Raw genomic sequence first — 20,637 nt, 5'->3', positions numbered from 1 at the left:
TCTTGGCAACTTAAAATATGGAAATCTGTGGTTTGATTTCTTTGTATGTGTGGATTACTTGGGTTGTTACTGATATCTGGTGAAAATTTAATGTCAACAGCACCTTTAGAAAAATGGTGACATGTGATTTTGTGAATAAAATTGCAAATGGGAATATCTGAAAGATGGAAGACAGTCCATTTGTTGGTCCAAAAGGTATCACCACAGAACAGCCTTCATGTTAATTCAAATCTTACTTCAAAATACAATAGGTAACCCACTCGCCAATGAACATTTTACAGTCGACCCTCGAGATTTTTGGCTCATGGCTTAGTGCAGTGGAACCTTCACTGCAAGATTGTGATGACAGGCTGATCGCATGGTATTTGGTCTTGATGGAAGCTCCTTGAGTACTACTGGAATGAGTCTGCATAAAACTAATGGTTACTTGGGGAGAATGAGATGAGGCTCCTCAGGGAACATCACCTAGAGCATTTTGGACATGTAGTGTGTTTCTCTGGACCATGAGTACTAATTTCCTTGAATGACAGTCAGGAATTTAGCAAAAAATATACAGTTTAGCAGAATAGTAAAGGCAAATACCCAGGTACATTATTGTGAAGGACAATATTTAGTTTTTCTGTGTACAATACATAATATGAGTACTGTATGATTACCCATGAGGTCCTTGGTTACAACCAGACCTCCTGTTTGCTTCTGTGGTTTCTCTCCTTCAGCAAGTAGTCCTGAAACACACACATCACTAGCATCAGTGGTGGGTACAAATGCGTTACAAAAAATGCATGTAGGTTAAGAAAAAGTTTTTTTTAGAGGAGCAAGCATTTTCCATGTTCCATTTGAAAAATAGATATTTCTACGCTTACTCATTTTCTGAGCCAATAATCTACTTTTTACTTATGTACATTTGCCATATGGCTTTGTTACACCTACTGTCCTACAAAATGGGGGGAAGAAAGTGTGCAGAACCTCTACAGGTGCCAAGGCCAGCGGGGTGGAGGAAAAGAGTCAAAACCTATGTTTACACACAAACATGTTAAGTGACGACAGAGAAAAATGTGCCACGAACACTCTAGCTCACCTGGATGATGCAAGACATCACAGTTTCAGTTAGAAACGTGGGCATGGTCAAACTCCAAAAGTTGTACAAAGGTCAAAATTAAAATAGGGCCGCAAGCACCGACTGACAAGGTCCAAGCCCTGTTCGAGCATTTTGACCCATGGCAGTAACAGCTGTGGCAAATCTCCCCCGTCCCCTGTCACTCAGATGACCTGTCTGTGTTTCCCTCAAAAAAATTCATGAGTAGTGGGTGCCTTGGGGAAGCTATGTGACAAGGTTAATTGGTAACACACTTACAGTGTCTGAGCAAAATAGCTGTTCGTGAAGAGTAGGGATAAATCAAAATCAAAAGAACCACGATGCTAAGACACAGGGTTCAGTAGTTATTGCCAAAAGTCTGTTGTGGTGGTTGTAGCTCCCCATCAGGTCGGTTAAGGTATCAGTTTTGAAGGCACTACTGATCATGTCCCCCAAGTTTGACTTCAAAAGACTAATAGTGCAGCAGATAACTGAAGCAATCCCACAAATGATGATAGAAGCAACAAATTGAGGACAAATATTCCTTAGACATGACTCTTTTGGAAAAAGCAATTGGCCATTTGAATTTTCAATAGGCAGCCAGATCACTTGAAGAATTACGCAGGAGTCAAAATTAAAAGATGCTCCAATCATATTGAAAAGTACACCACATTATTTGTCTGAGCATAAAGATTCCAAAAAGGTATAATTTGGAGTGCCTGTGACTCAATGTGGAGTTATTGGGTAAAAACAGCATAAACTGTGACAAAGGTCAATTTCAGTTTGTCTGCAAAGTAAAGGTCAAACTATATCGACGTCCACTGGATTCTATGACGTGAGATATCTTAACCCATAACATCATAACTAAGCATGGCCCATGGTGCAAACTATTCCTCTCTAAAACCCTATTAACTCAACCAATAATTTGCATCACTTTTTACCAAAAATTAGAGCAAGTTTAGCTTTTGACCCTTGTACAAAGTAAAACTGACCTTCGTCACCATTCTTGCTGTTTTACCCCATAACTCTATAATATTCACTCACAGATTGTCCAAACTCTACCTTTCTGGAATATTTATGATAGACAAATAATATGGTATAGTTTTCAATATGAGTGGAGCATCTATTAATTTTGACCCCTGTGTAATTCTTCAACTGACTTCTACCTGGCTGCCTACTAAAAATTCATATGGCCAATCATTTTTTTTTTTCAAAAGAGTAAAATCTAAGGAGTATTTGTGCTAAATTTAGTGCTTCCTCTGTAAGTATTCTTTTATCTGCTGCACTAATTCTTTCATGAGTTAAACCTCATTTTGTGAATTAGTCCACACCCACTCACATTTGGCAGCCAACAGCAGCAAAACTGTGTGTGTGTGTGTGTGTGGGGGGGGGGGGTAAAAAAAAAAATCCATGTGATAACTTTTGTGCAGCTCAATCCAAACATGGTATGTGTCAGATTTCATGAAGATTGAACAAACCATGTGGGAATGGGGGGGTGGGGTGGGGGGAGAATCAGCAAAAAAAATTAAAAATGGCCGACAAGCTAACTAGGTGTAAATGGGTATGGCTTATCCAGCGAGATTCTCAAAACCATTAGATTTCATTTTTTGGCTTGCTGATTGTTATCCATGGCACAAATTTCAGCTCACTTGCTGCATAAATGGCTGACATACGGCTACACATATGATATTTTCAAGATGGCCACCATGGCAGCCATATTTGAAATTGGATTGGAACACCTGTCCTCTTGGGTAGGAACATGGGCACCGAGCTTCAGCTTCACTGGTACAGCAGTTTCCGAGAAGAAGATGTTTACACACGCCAACGGACAGTTGACCCATGACATATCCAGGAAAAGACAATCCTTGGCCACCTCAGTTTTATGCCAAAATCTAGAACAGTTACATATTTAAGTGTTAAGTTTTTCCTGCACCTCCCAAGACATACTTATCTTCATTTTTAAAAAAGATTTCAGCAACACTTTCATTTAGTACTTGATTGGCTGCACACCTGAATGAGCTACTCAGCTTGTGGCAGAGCAGGGCTAGATGGAAAACGTGTAGGTTAGGTGGTCCTTGAGGACTGGTTTGAGAACTATTGACATACACAACCTGAGAGCAGCTGTTGCGTGTGATGTTTTCTGCAGTCTGACTGTCAGCATATCAGCAGTGCAACAAAGTTCAGTCAATAACACAATACACATTCCTCTTTCAATGATTCTGACATAAGTGCAAAGTGCAGGAGTGTGCATGTGCACGGCAACGCACATAAAAGTTTTACCTTGCTGAAGTGGAATGAGTGCAAACTAAAGTCAGTCAATGTACTTAGCTAGGATTTAGGACGTTCAATGAGACAACTGCAGCACAACCCAGGTCTAGGGTTGTTTTTTAACAGAGCAAGGAATTTTCAACACAGCATTTCTAAACATCCTTTTGGATGCTTACATTGTTTTACTCTGCAAACAGAAACAAAATTATTTCAGGAAAACCAAAAACTACAAGGGTCAAAATTATTAACCCCCTTAAGAAATTACCTTTTTGCTGAGCCATAGCAGAAAATAATGTTATACAATGATGTGCTTTAACTTTGCAATGCTCAAAGCTTGAAAAATGAAGCTAAATCTGAGGGTTATGTTCTGATGTACACACAGTATAAAAACTTCAGTAAGGCTTTGAGCTCTCACCTGAGAAAGCAACCAAAAGAAATCAGTTTAGACTAGAAAAAAGAATTGCTGATTTTTACAAAGCAGGAGAAAGATATACAAAGTTATCACAGCATTTCCAAGCATCAAAAGTGAGAAATAGCACCAAGGAAGGACATCCGGCGTAAAATCTATGCCAAACCATCATGCAGATCGACCTTGGATCTGCTGTGGGAACCCCGAGTGAAACTCAAGGGAGCAGCCAAAGGGACTTACTTACTAGGATATAGCACAGACACCTGAGGTCATGAAGTCTCCCGGTACTTAATTAGGCTGTACTTGGTTTGCAATAGGAATTGATTTATGAGTACCACAGCACAATGAAAAGTTCTTCACCTATTCCTTGTAGTTATAATGTGCTATCTTTCTGCCATTTGTCATATCTATGTTGCTCAACAGTATGCAGTATAACAGTATGCTCAACAGTGCCACCAAACCCAATTAACTGGTCCCACTTCATACCAAATACATGACATTTTTAAAATTTATTCACAATTTAAATTTATAGCAATATTGTTGCTCCAGTATTATGTGAACTCAGACCTTTGCGATCAACCTTGAAGTCAACGATGATTGGCTCCACTGTGCCCTCTCTGTTCCTTCCCAAGCCTTCTCCCATCTTCCAGCCCATCTTTCTCATCAGGAACTCCCCAACACCTCCTGATACAGGAGCTGCCCGAAGGAACTGGTCCTGCAAAGACATAAACAGAAATACTTAGTGCTTACAAGTTCAAAGAAGAAAGAAATCCCATAGAAGAGCTATGGTACAGTTAAACTAAAAAGAGCTCTGAGTTGTGATATCACATACACATAGCAATAGTGCAGTTGCTTCTACAGTGTTTGCAAAATGGCTATTTTGTGTTTCGAAGACCAAGGTGAAATGTGCAGACTTTGTTCATCCTTGTTCACAGTGTGTGATGGATTAAACAAATTAGGTGAGTTATTATACAGTACATACAGATATAGCAGGTAAAATAAGCATTTAACATGTCACCATTTTTCTCAGTAAACCTATTTCTAAAGGTGCTATTTCTAAAGACATGAAATTTTCACGAGATGTTGGCAACAACTCAAGTAATCCACACATACAAAGACATCAACCACAGATGTCTCTAAATTATGTTGTCTAATAATGTGAAATGACAGGAAGTTATTGAACACCTGAAGAAAGGGAGGTGCAAGCAAGACACGTAAAGCCAAGACACCAGCTGAAATCTATCAGTAATTACAAAGCAGTCCTGCCTCTTGTCAGTGCAAATTAATTAATTCTTGTCAGCTGGTTCATTCCCAGCTTATGGCCTATAAAAAGGTGTCTCATTACCAAGGTGTCACACAAGAAACATATTCAGGTGTTCCAGTTACACAGCACCTGTTACTGTTCAGGGACTTCAATGCTAGAGTTGATGGTGACCATGGGCACAGACTGCTTGAACTGTGTTCTTAACGCAAGCTCTGCATTACCAACACATTCTTCAACACAAAGCCGCACCACAGAGTGTCTTGGAGACACCAAAGATCACACCACTAGCACCAGCTGGACTTAGCAAGTCATTGAGGAATTCAAGTACCTCGGCTTGGCACTCTCCAACAACCTGTCCCTCGAGGCTGAGACTAGCAAACACATCAGCAAGGCCGCATCCACCATGGAAAGACTGTCCAAGAATGGCAGCAAAATTGGAACAGTGTATGCAAGACAAGACAAGAGCACTGCCTCAACAGCTTCCACCTTTGGTGCCTGCGGTGCATTCTGAGCATATCTTGGCAGGATCACATAATGAACACAGAGATACTTTGTTGGGCAAAAATTCCAAGCATGTTTGCAATCATCCCAGCGATGCCTAAGATGGCTCGGCCACATTCACTGCATGGAGGATGGTGGCCTTCCAGAAGACGTACTATACAATGAACATGCATAAGGCTCCAAACCAGTGACTGTCCAATGCTGGGTTATAAGGACATTTGCAAGAGATCAGCCCAAGTACATCAGAGGTCACTACAGACAATCACAGCAACTGGTGGAAAAACCATCAAGAAAGGGAAACAGAGAGCAGAGGGAGAGAACAGTGGCAAAAAACAGGAAGGAAGGACAGAGGATGAGAGCAGCTTCTGCCTCTGCACTACCAACTGCATTCCTGTCCAGGCACTGAGACAGAGACTGCCACACAGAAATTGGACTGTTCAGCAAGAGCTGACACTGTACAAAAGCCAAATGACATCTCCGGTGTAGTCCACTGTCTTCCGGAACAGAAGACGACGACAACACAAGAAACATCTCATGATGGATAAAAGAAAAGAGCTCTCAAAATCTTTGCAACCTTATTGTTGCAATACGAGGTCTATTAGAAAACTATCCGACCTTATTATTTAAAAAAAAAAACCATATGGATTTGAATCACGTGTGATTGTGTCAGACAAGCTTGAACCCTCGTGCGCATGCGTGAGTTTTTTCATGCCTGTCGGTTGCGTCATTCGCCTGTGAGCAGGCTTTGTGTGAGCACTGGTCCACCCTCTCGGCGGATTTTTATTGCAAATAAATGTCTGAACGATTTGGAGCTTTGCTGCATCAATTTTTCCCCAGAAACTGTGAGAGACCTCCAGGTGGACACCGTTCGAAAAATTAATATGGCTTTCAGGGACGATTTTATGGGGATTAAACAGATTAAGGAGTGTTACTGCCGCTTTAAGGATGGCCCACAACTCCTGAGAGCACGGCACGCTCCCAGCCCCCATCGACAGGCTGACACCCCGCTGAAACAATCAGATCATTTCCAACGTGAAGGCTTTGTTGATCCGGGACCTCGCCTGACTTTCACAAAAACGCAGAAGATGTGGACATCAGCACTTTTTCCGGCACATTCCACCATTACAGGAGTTTTTTTCATGGAAAGAAAAGCGGAGGGACGCGCCACGGAGCCGTTCATTACGCGGGACAAAACCACCTCGGTGTTGGTCTCTCAGGACAGCTTTCAGGTGGATTTCAGACGGATTCCGGTTGCTTTCCAGTCGTGTGAATATCCAATCACAATCGGATATTCACACGACTGGAAAGCAACCGGAATCCGTCTTTCCATGAAAAAAAACTCTTGTAACGGTGGAATGTGCTGGAAAAAGTGCTGATGTCCACATCTTCTGCCTTTTTGTGAAAGTCAGACGAGGTCCCGGATCAACAAAGCCTTCACGTTGGAAATGACCTGGTTGTTTCAGCGGGGTGTCAGCCTGTCGATGGGGGCTGGGAGTGCGTCGCGCTCTCAGGAGTTGTGGGCAGTCCTTAAAGCGGCAGTAACACTCCTTAATCTGTTTAATCCCCATAAAATCGTCCCTGAAAGCCATATTAATTTTTCGAACGGTGTCCACCTGGAGGTCTCTCACAGTTTCTGGAAAAAAATTGATGCAGCAAAGCTCCAAATCGTTCAGACATTTATTCGCAATAAAAATCTGCCGAGAGGGGTGGACCACACCTCACTCAAAGCCTGCTCACAGGCGAATGACGCAACCGACAGGCATGAAAAAACTCACGCATGCGCACGAGGGTTCAAGCTTGTCTGACGCAATCACACGTGATTCAAAGCCCTATGTTTTTTTTTTTAAAATAATACTTTAATACTTTTCTAATAGACCTCATACATAGTGATGGCATTGGTTACAGAAGGATTTCTAAACTTCTGAATGTTCCAGTGAGCACTGTTGGGGCCATAATCTGGAATTGGAAAGAACATCATTTCACCATAAACCAACCATGACCAGGTGCTCCTTGCAATTTTTCTGACAGAGGACTGAAAAGAATTATCAGAAGAGTTGTGCAAGAGCAAAAGACCACTTGTGGAGAGCAACTGAACAACTGTTTCACAGAAAAGGCTCCAGCCCCCCGTGACCCTTACTTGAACTAAGCAGTTGAAGATGTGTGTGTGTGGGGGGGCACCTTTAGAAATATATTAACTGAGAAAAATGGTGACATTGTAGCAACCAAGCTATACCTTTGAGACAAAAATTCATCATAAGCACCTTTCAGTCACCATACACAAAGTCATATGTGATTTCACTGTCTTTTACCTGCCTGCCACACAAAGCTGAATCCTAGACAAATTAATGTCTGCCGACAGAACTCTGGTCCGCATGGCGACCTATTGTCTGCTTCTGCTTTATACATGTTAATGCCTTTTCATGTCCCATGTCCGGCAGCGGATGTTAACATGCCAAGGTGCATTTATTGTGAGTAGAAAATGACAGTGATACACTTCACCAATTGTTCCCAGTGAGTGAAAACGGGTTAAAGGTCTCTTTCATGTCCCCACAACCTGCAGGTGGCGAGCTGACCCATTCTCGGCCATATACACATGATCAACGGTACAGATCAAAGTCTGATGCCCGAGTCTCACTGTCCTTCCTTTGTTCACAAAAATAAAGCATTTCCTGGTCCATTGTTTAACAACTTGTATAAATGCTGTACATCTGGAAAATAAAGAAATTGTACTGTCTTCTAAGCTCACTCAGTGTGTCGACTCATTTTTCTCTCATGCTAACCTGTGACAGCACTGAGACATGCAGAAGTCTTGCTCAGTGGCACACTGCTAGTCGCCAGGAGCCTGGCTCCAAGGCTCCACACTGGTGACCAGTGTTGCCAAAGTAACTTTGAAAATTTACTTCATTAGTTACTTTATACAGTTATATTTTACAGTTACTTTATAGAGTTACTTCATTAGTATCTGTGGACAACTTGTCGGCAGCTGCTGTATGTAATTAATGAAGTAACTCATAATCTAACTTGGTTATTTTTAAGATTTGGTACTCAGAAAAGTAACTATTAGTTACTTTGCTGATTGCTCAATCTTAAGAGTACTATTTACCTCATTAGTTACATTACTTTTGTTCAATTTGTACATCATCACCATCATCATCATTTAATCATCATTTGGACATTAAGGTAAAGGAAGCTGTCATCACTCCATTTAACAAACATCAACAAAGCATCCCCACGGCCTGACACAGAAACATGAAGAAGAGACAACAGAGCTGCATCATTGGAGAACTTCACCAGGTAGCTGCTCTCCTGACCTGCCCTACAACTGTCTGTGTATAGAATAAAAAGCTGAGGAGAAAGGACACAGTCCTGAGGACAACCAGTATTGGACACTGAAGGCTTGGCTTGGACATATCACCATTCCCTAAAACCTCACTTGACTCTGAAAAAATTTAAGAGCAGCAATCAAACCTTCACAGGCAATTTAAAATAAGAGGAGAGCGTCACAATTAAAATATGAGGCTTTTATTTGTTGACAAAAAGTCAAAAGCCCTTTTTTTAAACTGGAGCAAGACGTAGCGCCCAGCGTGTTGTCAGACAGTGTGGATTCTGATGTTGAAGGAGATGATCCCTCTTTTGTTCTGGACGAGGAACCAGAGCAGGTAGAAACAGACGTAGCCTTTATCCAAGAGACTCATCTTACTCCACAAGAGCACATAAAATTAAAGAAAGGATGGAAAGGCCAAGTTTTCTATTCATCCTTTAATTCTAAGGCAAGGGGTGTTGCTATTTTAATAAATAAAAACATTTCCATCACAATTCAGGATACAATTATTAATCCATTAGGTCACTATGTTATGATAAATTGTCAGATTTATTCGGAATATTGGACCTTGGTAAACCTTTATGCCCCCAAGTACGATGATAGTTCTTTTATTCATGACATTTTTCTTAAAGTATCAGGGGGGCCACGAATATATTCTCATGGGAGGAGACTTCAATTACTGTTTAGATCCAATTTTGGATAAATCAGCCACTTCCATTTCTAAAGCCAACTCGGCCTCAACTACTCTGTCATGGCTATAATTACAGTGATCCATTAAAAAAGAAAGACCCCCTAAAATGTTCATCTTTTTGACCAATCTCACTTTTGAACACTATAAAAAAATTTTTTAATTCTTTATTTTCAAAGAGTGGAAAACAAAACAGAGGGAGTCAATTACAGACTGGCTCATTACAAGAGTCCACTCTTATTTTTCTGAAAAAGAATAATAAAGAAAGAACAAAGAAAGAACACAACAAAATGAGAGAGAAGACCATCGCATGTTGTACAAAATTAGTAAAGCCAACCATTAAAATGAGTGAAAAAGACACAGAATAAGAGTTAGACACCATTACATAAAAGGGATGCAGTTCTGTTTTAGTCTCTCAAGCACCGTTACTTCCGTAAAATCTGGGCAGAGAGGTTTAACAAATTGGACCCACTGTTTCCATAGTTTGATAAAAACTTTCTTTTTAAGTCTAATTGCAAATGTAACATAAATCCCATTCACAATATTTATCCACTCTGACACTGTAGGGGGCTCAGGCAGGAGCCAGCGTTTTGTTATTGCTTTTTTGGCTGCTGTTATTAAAACCAGAAAAAGATAATTATTAAAAGATTTTCTAAAATGAATCTCGGTCTTTCCCAGAAATAAAATAGGAAATTGCAATAGTATATTTTCACTAAATTTTCCTGAATTTCAACCCAGTAGGATTTCAGTTTTGGACATTCCCAAAATATATGCCAGTGACCTGCCTTCTGCTCCCCACAGCGTCTCCAACATTCTGCTGCCCCTCCATCAAAATGTACCTTTTGCTTTGGAGTAACAAAAAAACGCATAAGACACATCCAGCTAAATTCACGCCATTTATGAGAATTGGTACACCTCCATTGCAATTGACATATATCAAGCCAATCATCATCTGTTATTGAAAGAGAACCCTCTCCTTCCCATTTATCCCTAATATATTTTGTGGAGTGACTCATTTTTGACAGTAGACCTTTGTAAAGTGTTCCTGTTGCTCCTTTAATCAAATTATTTTTATACGCCTTCAAGAAAATGACTAAAATTGGATCGTTAATGTCGGTTTTATTAATAATATTCTGTTGAAAGTAGTGTCGTAGTTGGAGGTACCGAAAAAAGTTGGAGTGTTGTAATTGAAATTCTCCCTTTAAACTGTCAAAATCCTTCATTTTTCCGTTATGAGTAAGTGAGTAAAAGGTTGTAATACCCTTAGAGATCCACTGTTTAAAAGTATTGTCCAACATATTGGGTTTGAAGTTGGGATCAGTCACACACCAATGGATTATCTGAATTTTATCATCTAGTTTAAACAATTCTTTTACTTTTCCCCGGATTTTTAATTGAGTTGCAATCCATGGATTTTTGCACAAGTCTATATATTTACCTAAGTTTTTATTAGCCAATATTGTCTGGATTGGAGGGTCTGTTATTGACAATTCAATATCTTTCCATCTAGCCTTAAACCTCGATGAGCACATGTTAGTAAGTGGTTTAATCTGAGCGGCAAAAAAGTATCCTTTAAAATATGGTAAAGTGAATCCTCCCTCTCTTTTTGATAGCTGTAGTGTTTTATATTTAATACATGGCTTTTTACCCTGCCAAATAAATCTGGAAATTATTTTATCAATTTCTGAAAATTCTTTCTGGGTAATTTCCACTGGGAGTGCTTGAAATAAAAAAAGAAAACGTGGAAGCATATTCATCTTTATAGCATCAATTCTATGACTGAAACTAAGAAAATAAATAGCATTCCATCTTGTTAAATCTTCTTTCATTTTGGACATTAGAGGGGTATAATTAATTTATTTGAGAACTGAAAGGTCTTTTGGTAAGAGGATACCCAAAAACTTTATAGATTGCAGTTCCCATTTTAATGGAAATTTTTCAGAGATGTTTAGGTGGAGAAAAATTAAGTGTTAAAACTTGGGTCTTTTGTATATTCAATTTATATCCCGAGTAATTTCCAAATTTCAGCAGAATGTTCATTAGTTCCGGAAGAGTAACATTGGGTTCAGAGAGATATACCAATACATCATCTGCATATAATGCAACTTTTTGTTCCTGGTCACCAATAGTAATTCCTCTTATTTTCTCTGATTGTCTGATGCATTGAACGAGTGGTTCAATATAAAGTGAGAACAATAGCGGTGATACCGGACATCCTTGGCGCGAGCCGCGCTGTAGTGTGATAGATTCCGCGAAGTGTCCATTAATTTTAACCCGGGCCGAGGGTTTATCATACAGTGTGCGAATTACTTGAATAAAATTGTGTATCCCTAATTGTTCCAGAACTTTATACAAAAACGCCCAACTAACTGAGTCAAATGCCTTCTCAGGCTTTTAAAAGGCTAGGGGTCAGTTCCTTACAAAATACCTTGTACCAATCTGAAGGGAAACCGTCTGGGCCAGGTGTCTTATTGGCTTTCGACCTAGAGATGGCACTGTTTAGTTCTTTCTCTGCTGTCAATATACTATTGTGCTCTTCAGATAAAGTAGGTAAATTAAGGGAATTTAGAAATTCCTCAATTTGTGAATCTGTCCCTAAAGGTAGTTGTGTATACAGGCTTTTATAAAATTTCTCAAATGCTTTTTGTATTTCTTCTTGTTTATGCAATAGAAGACCAGAGTCTGAATCTTTTATTTTATATATTGTATTATCTGCCCTTTCTTTTTGTAGCCTTCTAGCAAGGATTTTTGATGCCATAGGGCCCGCCTCATAATATTTTTGTTTCACAAAAACTAACTTTTTTTCAATTTCCTGAGTATATAATAAGTTTATTTCGTTTCTTGTTTTTTAATCTCTTCCAATATACCTGGGGATTGTTTCTTTTTATGCTCAATTTCTAACTCTTTTAAGTTTTTATCCAAGTTTAGACGTTTTAATTGTTTTTCCTTTTTATTGTGGGCGCACCAGGATATAGTTTTCCCCCGAATTACTGCTTTCAAGGCATCCCAAACTATAGTTGAATCTACGTCCCCACTATCATTAATTTCTAAAAATAGTTTTATCTCCTTTCTCATGTTAGCCACAAATAATGGATTATACAAAGTACTTGTATTAAATCTCCAAAGTGTATTACGCAAAGTTTTATCAACCTGTATTGTACAACTGACTGGAGTGTGATCAGATAAATCAATTGAGCCTATATCACAACTGTTAATTCTATGACGGTCCCTCTTAAAGATAAAAAAAAATAATCTATACGCGAGTATGTGTCATGAGGATGTGAATAAAAAGTATAATCATGACCCAAAGGGTAAAAATCTCTCCAAAGATCAATTATTCCAAATTCAAACAGCAAATTGTTTACTTTTTTAGACAATATGTTATTAGCTGAGATTTTAGATGAATCTAAATTGGAATTAAGATGTAGGTTCAAATCGCCACCACTGATTATTATTCCTGGAGCACCAATTATCAAATCAAAGACCTTCCTATAAAAAGAGAAATTACTTCCGGGGGGGCATAAATATTACAAAAACTTATCACATCATTGATCTTACCCGAAACTACTATATATCTTCCATCTTTCTCAGTTTCCTCAGACACGTAATCGAAAGGTATTTTCTCTGAAATTAATATCGCCACCCCTCTTCTTCGGACGTTTTTATAAGATGAAAAATATATTCTTGTGTAACCCATTCTTTTTAACTTTTTCGTGTTCTACTGTAGAAAGATGAGTTTCTTGTAACATTACAATTTGGGCATTATCTTTTTTTTTTTACTTTTGATAGTATTTTAGTCCTTTTAATTGGATTTGAGATCCCTTTAACATTAAATGTAACTATTCTAATATCTTCTATGTTCATGGTGTCTTATCTAAAATTAAATAAAATAAAAACTATAGAGATAACATTTGCTTTCATTTAAATTAAAATGGTGCACAAGCAGACTCTCTCCCATTGAACAAACAACAAAAGAACCTGGAACAAACTGAACAATTACACCAAAAATAAAAAAGGTCCTTCCAAGGTAGGGGCTCATGTAAATAACCCTGTATGGTCCCGCGGTGTTAAGGACCAATTAGGGGAGGATCTCACCTCGTGCGTGAGGGAGAGCCCTAATGATGTCTTCTTGCTAGAGAAATAGTTTTTCGACCCACATAAAGATTCAGTCCCGACTATCTGAATATCTAGTAAATCAAAACAGTACAAAAACAGCAAGTTCTGCAATACAACATAGAGAAAAAAAAAAGTCAACCATCATACATATAAAAAGTGCGGATAAACCCACCAAATATAAAAAATTAAGGATACCATTAAGCGTCCACTTCTCTCCTAAACACCTGAAGTCTTTCCTTGAGGCGGGCGTGATGACTCTCTTGTGTAGACTCTCCGTGATCCTGGCCTCTGTGCTGTCCATGTGCTTTGCACCATGTAGATAGCAGCTCCAGCTCCCCTTGGTCCGGTGTAGTCGTTGTTTTCAACACGGTGACTGGGAGCCCTCGTGCGGCCATGTCTCGGGTTGCTTCAACTGCGTCCTTATACAGCCGTGTAGCATCTCGGTAGAAAACCTTCAACTTTGCCGGGTATGGAGTTTAAAACTTTATCTGGTGCTCTTTAAGAATCTTTTTAGCCTCCTTGTATTCGTTCCGCTTCTTAAGCACTTCAATGGGATAGTCGTGATCCAAAAAAACCGAACACTGTCACAAAAGATTTCCTTCTTTCGCCAGGAAGATTCCCAATTGTTGATCAGAGGGGAAATCAAGCTCGTTTTTCAACAGGTTATTTAGAAAAGTCACCATGTCCGAGCCCTCTTTGTTTTCCGCTATGCCATATATCCTAACATTATCCTGCGGGCGCGACCCTCCTGTTCAATCTGTTTAGCTTCAAGTATAGCTTGGCGATCGGATAGCCGCTTGATTAGCATCGATGCAGCCTGCAACACCATCTCTACTTCTTCAATACGCCCCTCTGCTTCTTCCACTCTGTTGTTAACCCTAGTCAGTTCAGATTTTATATCCGAGTATTGTTCATTATTCTCCTTTCTGAAGTCCCTCAATTCTCTCAGAATATTATGCATAGTGGAGTCCGGAGGGCCTACGCTCTCCGCAGCTAGCATTAGCTCCTCTGGATTGCTTTGGTCGTCGGTATGCCTCATTTCTTCTTCCATCGAATTTGCCATTTTCTTACGTCTAGTAGTTGCCCCCTTGACCATCTTCTAGAATAAGCCTCAAAGTTGGCATAAGAGTAACGTTAGGCGGGGTTATTTTCACCAAAACCGTCGGGAGCTCACGTCTCAAGCAGCCATTACTTCCCCAGCGGAACCGGAAGTCCCCTATAAACTGATTTCTAAAGCATTAGCAAACAGGTTGAGTAAATACATACCTAAACTGATAAACTCTGGTTTTATTCAGAAGAGACTGTCAACCAATAACTTGTGTAGGTTATTAAATGTTATTCATTTGGGAACCTCCACTCCTGAACCCAGCATAGCCGTTACCTTATATGCCAAAAAGGCATTTGATAGGCTTGAATGGCCATATTTATTCAAGCTGTTGTCTAAATTTGGATTTGGTCATTACTTTATGAATTGGGTTAAAGTGCTCTATAAGAAACCACAAGCTAAAATTATCACCAATGCACAAATGACCACTGCCTTCCCCCTAAGCAGGTCCAGCAGACAAGGCTGCCCTCTGTCCCCTGGACTCTGTTCTGGCCATTGAGCCTCTGGCTGAGATGGTCAGACAGGATCCAGATACACTCAACAAAAATATAAACGCAACACTTTTGGTTTTGCTCCCATTTTGTATGAGATGAACTCAAAGATCTAAAACTTTTTCCACATACACAATATCACCATTTCCCTCAAATATTGTTCACAAACCAGTCTAAATCTGTGATAGTGATCACCTCTCCTTTGCTGAGATAATCCATCCCACCTCACAGGTGTGCCATATCAAGATGCTGATTAGACACCATGATTAGTGCACAGGTGTGCCTTAGACTGCCCACAGTAAAAGGCCACTCTGAAAGGTGCAGTTTTATCACACAGCACAATGCCACAGATGTCGCAAGATTTGAGGGAGCGTGCAGTTGGCATGCTGACAGCAGGAATGTCAACCAGAGCTGTTGCTCATGTATCGAATGTTCATTTCTCTACCATAAGCCGTCTCCAAAGGCATTTCAGAGAATTTGGCAGTACATCCAACCACCCTCACAACTGCAGACCACGTGTAACCACACCAGCCCAGGACCTCCACATCCAGCATGTTCACCTCCAAGATCGTCTGAGACCAGCCACTCGGACAGCTGCTGAAACAATCGGTTTGCATAACCAAAGAATTTCTGCACAAACTGTCAGAAACCGTCTCAGGGAAGCTCATCTGCATGCTTGTCATCCTCATCGGGGTCTCGACCTGACTCCAGTTCGTTGTCGTAACCGACGTGGCATTTGGCACGTTGGAGAGGTGTTCTCTTCACGGATGAATCCTGGTTCACACTGTCCAGGGCAGATGGCAGACAGCGTGTGTGGCGTTGTGTGGGTGAGCGGTTTTCTGATGTCAATGTTGTGGATCGAGTGGCCCATGGTGGTGGTGGGGTTATGGTATGGGCAGGAGTCTGTTACGGACGAAGAACACAGGTGCATTTTATTGATGGCATTTTGAATGCACAGAGATACCGTGACGAGATCCTGAGGCCCATTGCTGTGCCATACATCCAAGAACATCACCTCATGTTGCAGCAGGATAATGCATGGCCCCATGTTACAAGGATCTGTACACAATTCTTGGAAGCTGAAAATGTCCCAGTTCTTGCATGGCCGGCATACTCACCGGACATGTCACCCATTGAGCATGTTTGGGATGCTCTGGACCGGCGTATACGACAGCGTGTACCAGTTCCATTGAAGAGGAGTGGACCAACATTCCACAGGCCACAATTGACAACCTGATCAACTCTATGCGAAGGAGATGTGTTGCACTGCATGAGGCAAATGGTGGTCACACCAGATACTGACTGGTATCCCCCCCCAATAAAACAAAACTGCACCTTTCAGAGTGGCCTTTTATTGTGGACAGTCTAAGGCACACCTGTACACTAATCATGGTGTCTAATCAGCATCTTGATATGGCACACCTGTGAGGTGGGATGGATTATCTCAGCAAAGGAGAAGTGCTCACTATCACAGATTTAGACTGGTTTGTGAACAATATTTGAGGGAAATGGTGATATTGTGTATGTGGAAAAAGTTTTAGATCTTTCAGTTCATCTCATACAAAATGGGAGCAAAACCAAAAATGTTGCGTTTATATTTTTGTTGAGTGTATAAAGGGTGTAAAAGTGGGTCAGATGACACACAAAATCAACCTTCTGGCAGATGACATAATTCTGAATTTAACAAAATCCTCTTGAATCTCTTGCTAAATTACAATCAGTGCTACTAGTGCAGCAGATAACCCCTGACCCCTGTACAAACTGAAACTGATCTTTCTTACCATTCTTGCTGTTTTTACCCCATAACTCCATAACATTCAGTCATAGATAGCCCAAACTATACCTTTTTGGAATCTTTGTGATCAGACACATAATGTGGTATAGCCTTCAATATGAATGGAGCATTTTTACCTCCGCCAAGGAGGTTATGTTTTCGGTCGCGTTTGTTTGTCTGTCTGTCTGTTTGTCAGCAGGATAACTCAAAACGTTTTGAACGGATTTTGATGAAATTTTGTAGAGCGGTTGGAAATGACAAGAGGAACAAGTGATTAAATTTTAGTGGTGATCCGGCTCACGATCCGCATCCAGGAATTTTTTTAAAGGATTCTTCACCATTGCGGGATAGGGGGAATTTTGACATTCTAGTTTCTAACTCCACAAAAACAAGGCAGAAAGGCTTGAAAAAAATTAGGGTGTAACACAGTCAAATGTTCTATCAAACAACAAAGTTTGGTGATGATCGGATCCGGATTCCGGATCTGGTGATCTAGAATATGCAAAAATATAGGGAAAATGGAAAATGTGTCAGTGTGAGGTGACAAATGAAGCTAGAGATGCACAACTAACACCAAATTGTAGCCGAATCTGTACTGATTCAGTAAGGGTCATCAGATTTGATGTAGCTTCAAATGTTAGCTAGAGCTAGATCAAGAAGAAATCCGCCATTACCGAAAAATCGTTTTTATACAATAACTTTTGAACTAATAAAGACATAAAAGTGATTCCAAGTTCTAGTGGTATGTTTTCATGGTCAAGGATGTCAAATATAAAGGAAAGAAAAGTGTATGTATCATAGTTTTGGTTGTAACACTGAATGGTTGAATAGATCACTGTGCCAAGGAGGGAATCTCTTTAGGGTCAGTGACCCTATGGCCTTGTTTAGAGAAGTGTTTCATAAATGTTAAAAAATGCATATATTTGCAGTTTAGTTGAATAATAAATTGAATTTTGTCTCTTATTTGTTTTTGTCTATAAGCACATGCAATATCAATATCAGTGCTCAGATGACAATAGCTTCTGGGAAAGGTGCAAGTTGCAATAAACTGTGATGCCAAGCACTAAGGATACATGCTATCCAGTCACAGCAGATGAAACTTTTTTTTACTACTGAGCAAACATCATTGTTAGACCTTTTTAGGTTCAATGATTCCACGGCGTGTAGATGTTATGGCATCAGTGACCCCATGGCCTTGGCGGAGGTTTGCACTCTCTGAGTGCTTCTAGTTAAATTTTGACCTCTGTGTAATTCTTCATTAACCCCTACCTGGCCGTCATATTGGATTTTCAAGTCGCCAGCACTTTTTCCTCAAACAATGATTTATGTAGAACATTCATACTAAATCTGATGCTTGCATAACCATGTGAACAATTCTGGCCAAAAGTCATACTTATCTGCTCCACTATAGATGCTTTTGGATCTGTCTCAGGATATAAGGTAAACTACGATAAAAGTGAAATTCTTCCACTTTCAAACTTTCATTATGAGGACTGCCAGCAAAAGAGCCCATTTAAATTGTCCCCAAATAGGATAAGATATCTTGGAATTATGGTAGATAATAATTTTAAAAACTAATACAAACTTAATTATGCAACACTAGTTAAACATATTATAGAGGATTTACAGAAATAGACAAATTTACCTATTACTTTGATTGGCCAAATAAACTGTATTAAAATTAATATATTACCAAGTTTACAGTACTTTTTTTCAGTCTTTGCCAATTCCAGTGCCACTTAGGTTTTTTTAATGTTACTAAACACATTAGACAATTTATATGGAATGGGAAAAATCCAAAGGGCTCAAAAGAAAACTTACATGGGATTATAAACTGGGGTTTTAGCCTACCTAATCTTAAAAAGCACTACTTGGCTGCCCAAATGCATCTCATCTCTTTTCTTTTTGAAAAAGAAAATGTTCCACCTTGGGTTTTAACTGGAATGTATCCACTTCAAGAAAATGTTCCTGCAGACTTTGTGTACAAATGGACGCCTACAACCAGTGGTGGGCACAAATAACCAAAAAATTAACTTCGATAACAAATAATCAGATAACTTAAAAGTTATCTTTGATAAAAATAAAACAATAAACCACCCAAAAATGTATCGGAAATTACACATAACCGATAACCGATAAATTCCATTACTGTCTCTGGTACATTTGCAACTACTAATAAACTGAATTTGAGTTTTAACACCACAATCGCTTCTGGTAGCATCAAAAGCTACAACAGACCCAAATAATGAGCCAACACTTCTGTCTTTGAACATCTTGCCCCCTGCTGGAAGCTCTTGTTTACTACACGGCTTCAAGCACAGAAGCAAACTGAGAGCAGCCACAAAGCCCAGCTCTCTACCCAATCACAACGTTCAGGTCAGGCGGAGGTCTTGGAAAATAAAGCACTGCTGACTTATAGTTTTGATTTATAAATAACATTAATACCGATAGAATAACTCCATTAATGTCAATTCTGTCATTTGTACAAAGTTAAAATATAACATATATCTTTTAATGTTGAATAATGGATTAATTCTGAGGTTTTGTAATAAACACTTTGAACATACACTCTGCCTCTACTGGTGGTTGGCTCCCACTGCGGTATTGTATCACTTCCTGTGTTTGCTGTATCTGTTAGCTGTTTAATCTGCGTAGTTTGATTGATCTAGATAACTAGATAACGATTTGTTTCACAGTGTAATCTTCATGTGCCTTAACTAAAGCACTCCCTCTGCTGAATCACCTCTAAATTATTAACACATTATTCACTTTGTGTGTTTTTAGGAATCCGCTAGCTTAGCGCAGCTACTAGCTCTTAGCCGGTTTAGCATGGCGGCTTCTCCTGTCTCTCCCGCACTTTTCTGCGCTGGGTGTGAAATGTTTAGTTATTCCTCGGCCTCCTTTAGCAGTAATGGTACTTGTAATAAGTGTAACTTATTCGTAGCTTTGGAGGCCAGGCTGGGCGAATTGGAGACTCGGCTCTGCACCGTGGAAAATCCTACAGCTAGCCAGGCCCCTGTAGTCGGTGCGGACCAAGGTAGCTTAGCCGCCGTTAGTTCCCCTCCAGCAGATCCCGAGCAGCCGGGAAAGCAGGCCGACTGGGTGACTGTGAGTAGGAAGCGTAGTCCTAAACACAAGCCCCGTGTACACCGCCAACCCGCTCACATTTCTAACCATTTTTCCCCACTCGGCGACACACCTGCCGAGGAACAAAATCTGGTTATTGGTGACTCTGTTTTGAGAAATGTGACGTTAGCGACACCAGCAACCATAGTCAATTGTCTTCCGGGGGCCAGAGCAGGCGACACTGAAGGAAATTTGAAACTGCTGACTAAGGCTAAGCGTAAATTTGGTAAGACTGTAATTCACGTCGGCAGTAATGACACCCGGTTACGCCAATCGGAGGTCACTAAAATTAACATTGAATCGGTGTGTAACTTTGCAAAAACAATGTCGGACTCTGTAGTTTTCTCTGGGACCCTCCCCTGTTGTGTGGGCCGCCAGAAGAGGAGGCACTGCTGGCCCACCACCAGTGGGCGCCCTGCCTGAAGTGCGGGCTTCAGGCACGAGAGGGCGCTGCCGCCACGGACACAGCCGGGGGTAACAGCTGTCACTCATTATCTC

The 20,637-nt window shown here is 40.2% G+C and overlaps 1 protein-coding gene and 1 long non-coding RNA gene across 6 annotated transcripts in view; one reads left to right on the top strand and one right to left on the bottom strand.

Moving 5' to 3' along the window:
* The window catches only part of LOC117512923 (protein SON), a 451,527-nt gene that overhangs the window by 82,712 nt on the left and 348,178 nt on the right, over nucleotides 1–20,637 (bottom strand). For all 5 annotated transcript variants that reach the window (XM_034173153.1, XM_034173176.1, XM_034173169.1 and 2 more), the window contains 2 exons: nucleotides 4,320–4,467; nucleotides 657–725 (listed from right to left, as the gene is read on the bottom strand). In XM_034173153.1, the coding sequence (XP_034029044.1) occupies nucleotides 657–725; nucleotides 4,320–4,467 (217 nt within the window). The remainder of the gene's footprint in view (nucleotides 1–656; nucleotides 726–4,319; nucleotides 4,468–20,637) is intronic.
* Nucleotides 667–20,231, top strand: LOC117512991. The gene is made up of 3 exons (XR_004561437.1): nucleotides 667–799; nucleotides 17,443–17,448; nucleotides 20,221–20,231. It is a non-coding gene; the product is annotated as an uncharacterized LOC117512991 (long non-coding RNA).

Source organism: Thalassophryne amazonica, chromosome 1, assembly GCF_902500255.1.
Source record: "Thalassophryne amazonica chromosome 1, fThaAma1.1, whole genome shotgun sequence".
In the NCBI taxonomy this organism is placed as follows: Eukaryota; Metazoa; Chordata; class Actinopteri; order Batrachoidiformes; family Batrachoididae; genus Thalassophryne; species Thalassophryne amazonica.
The sequence above is the reverse complement of the archived record's forward strand: the minus strand, read 5'-3'. Positions and strand labels throughout refer to the sequence as shown.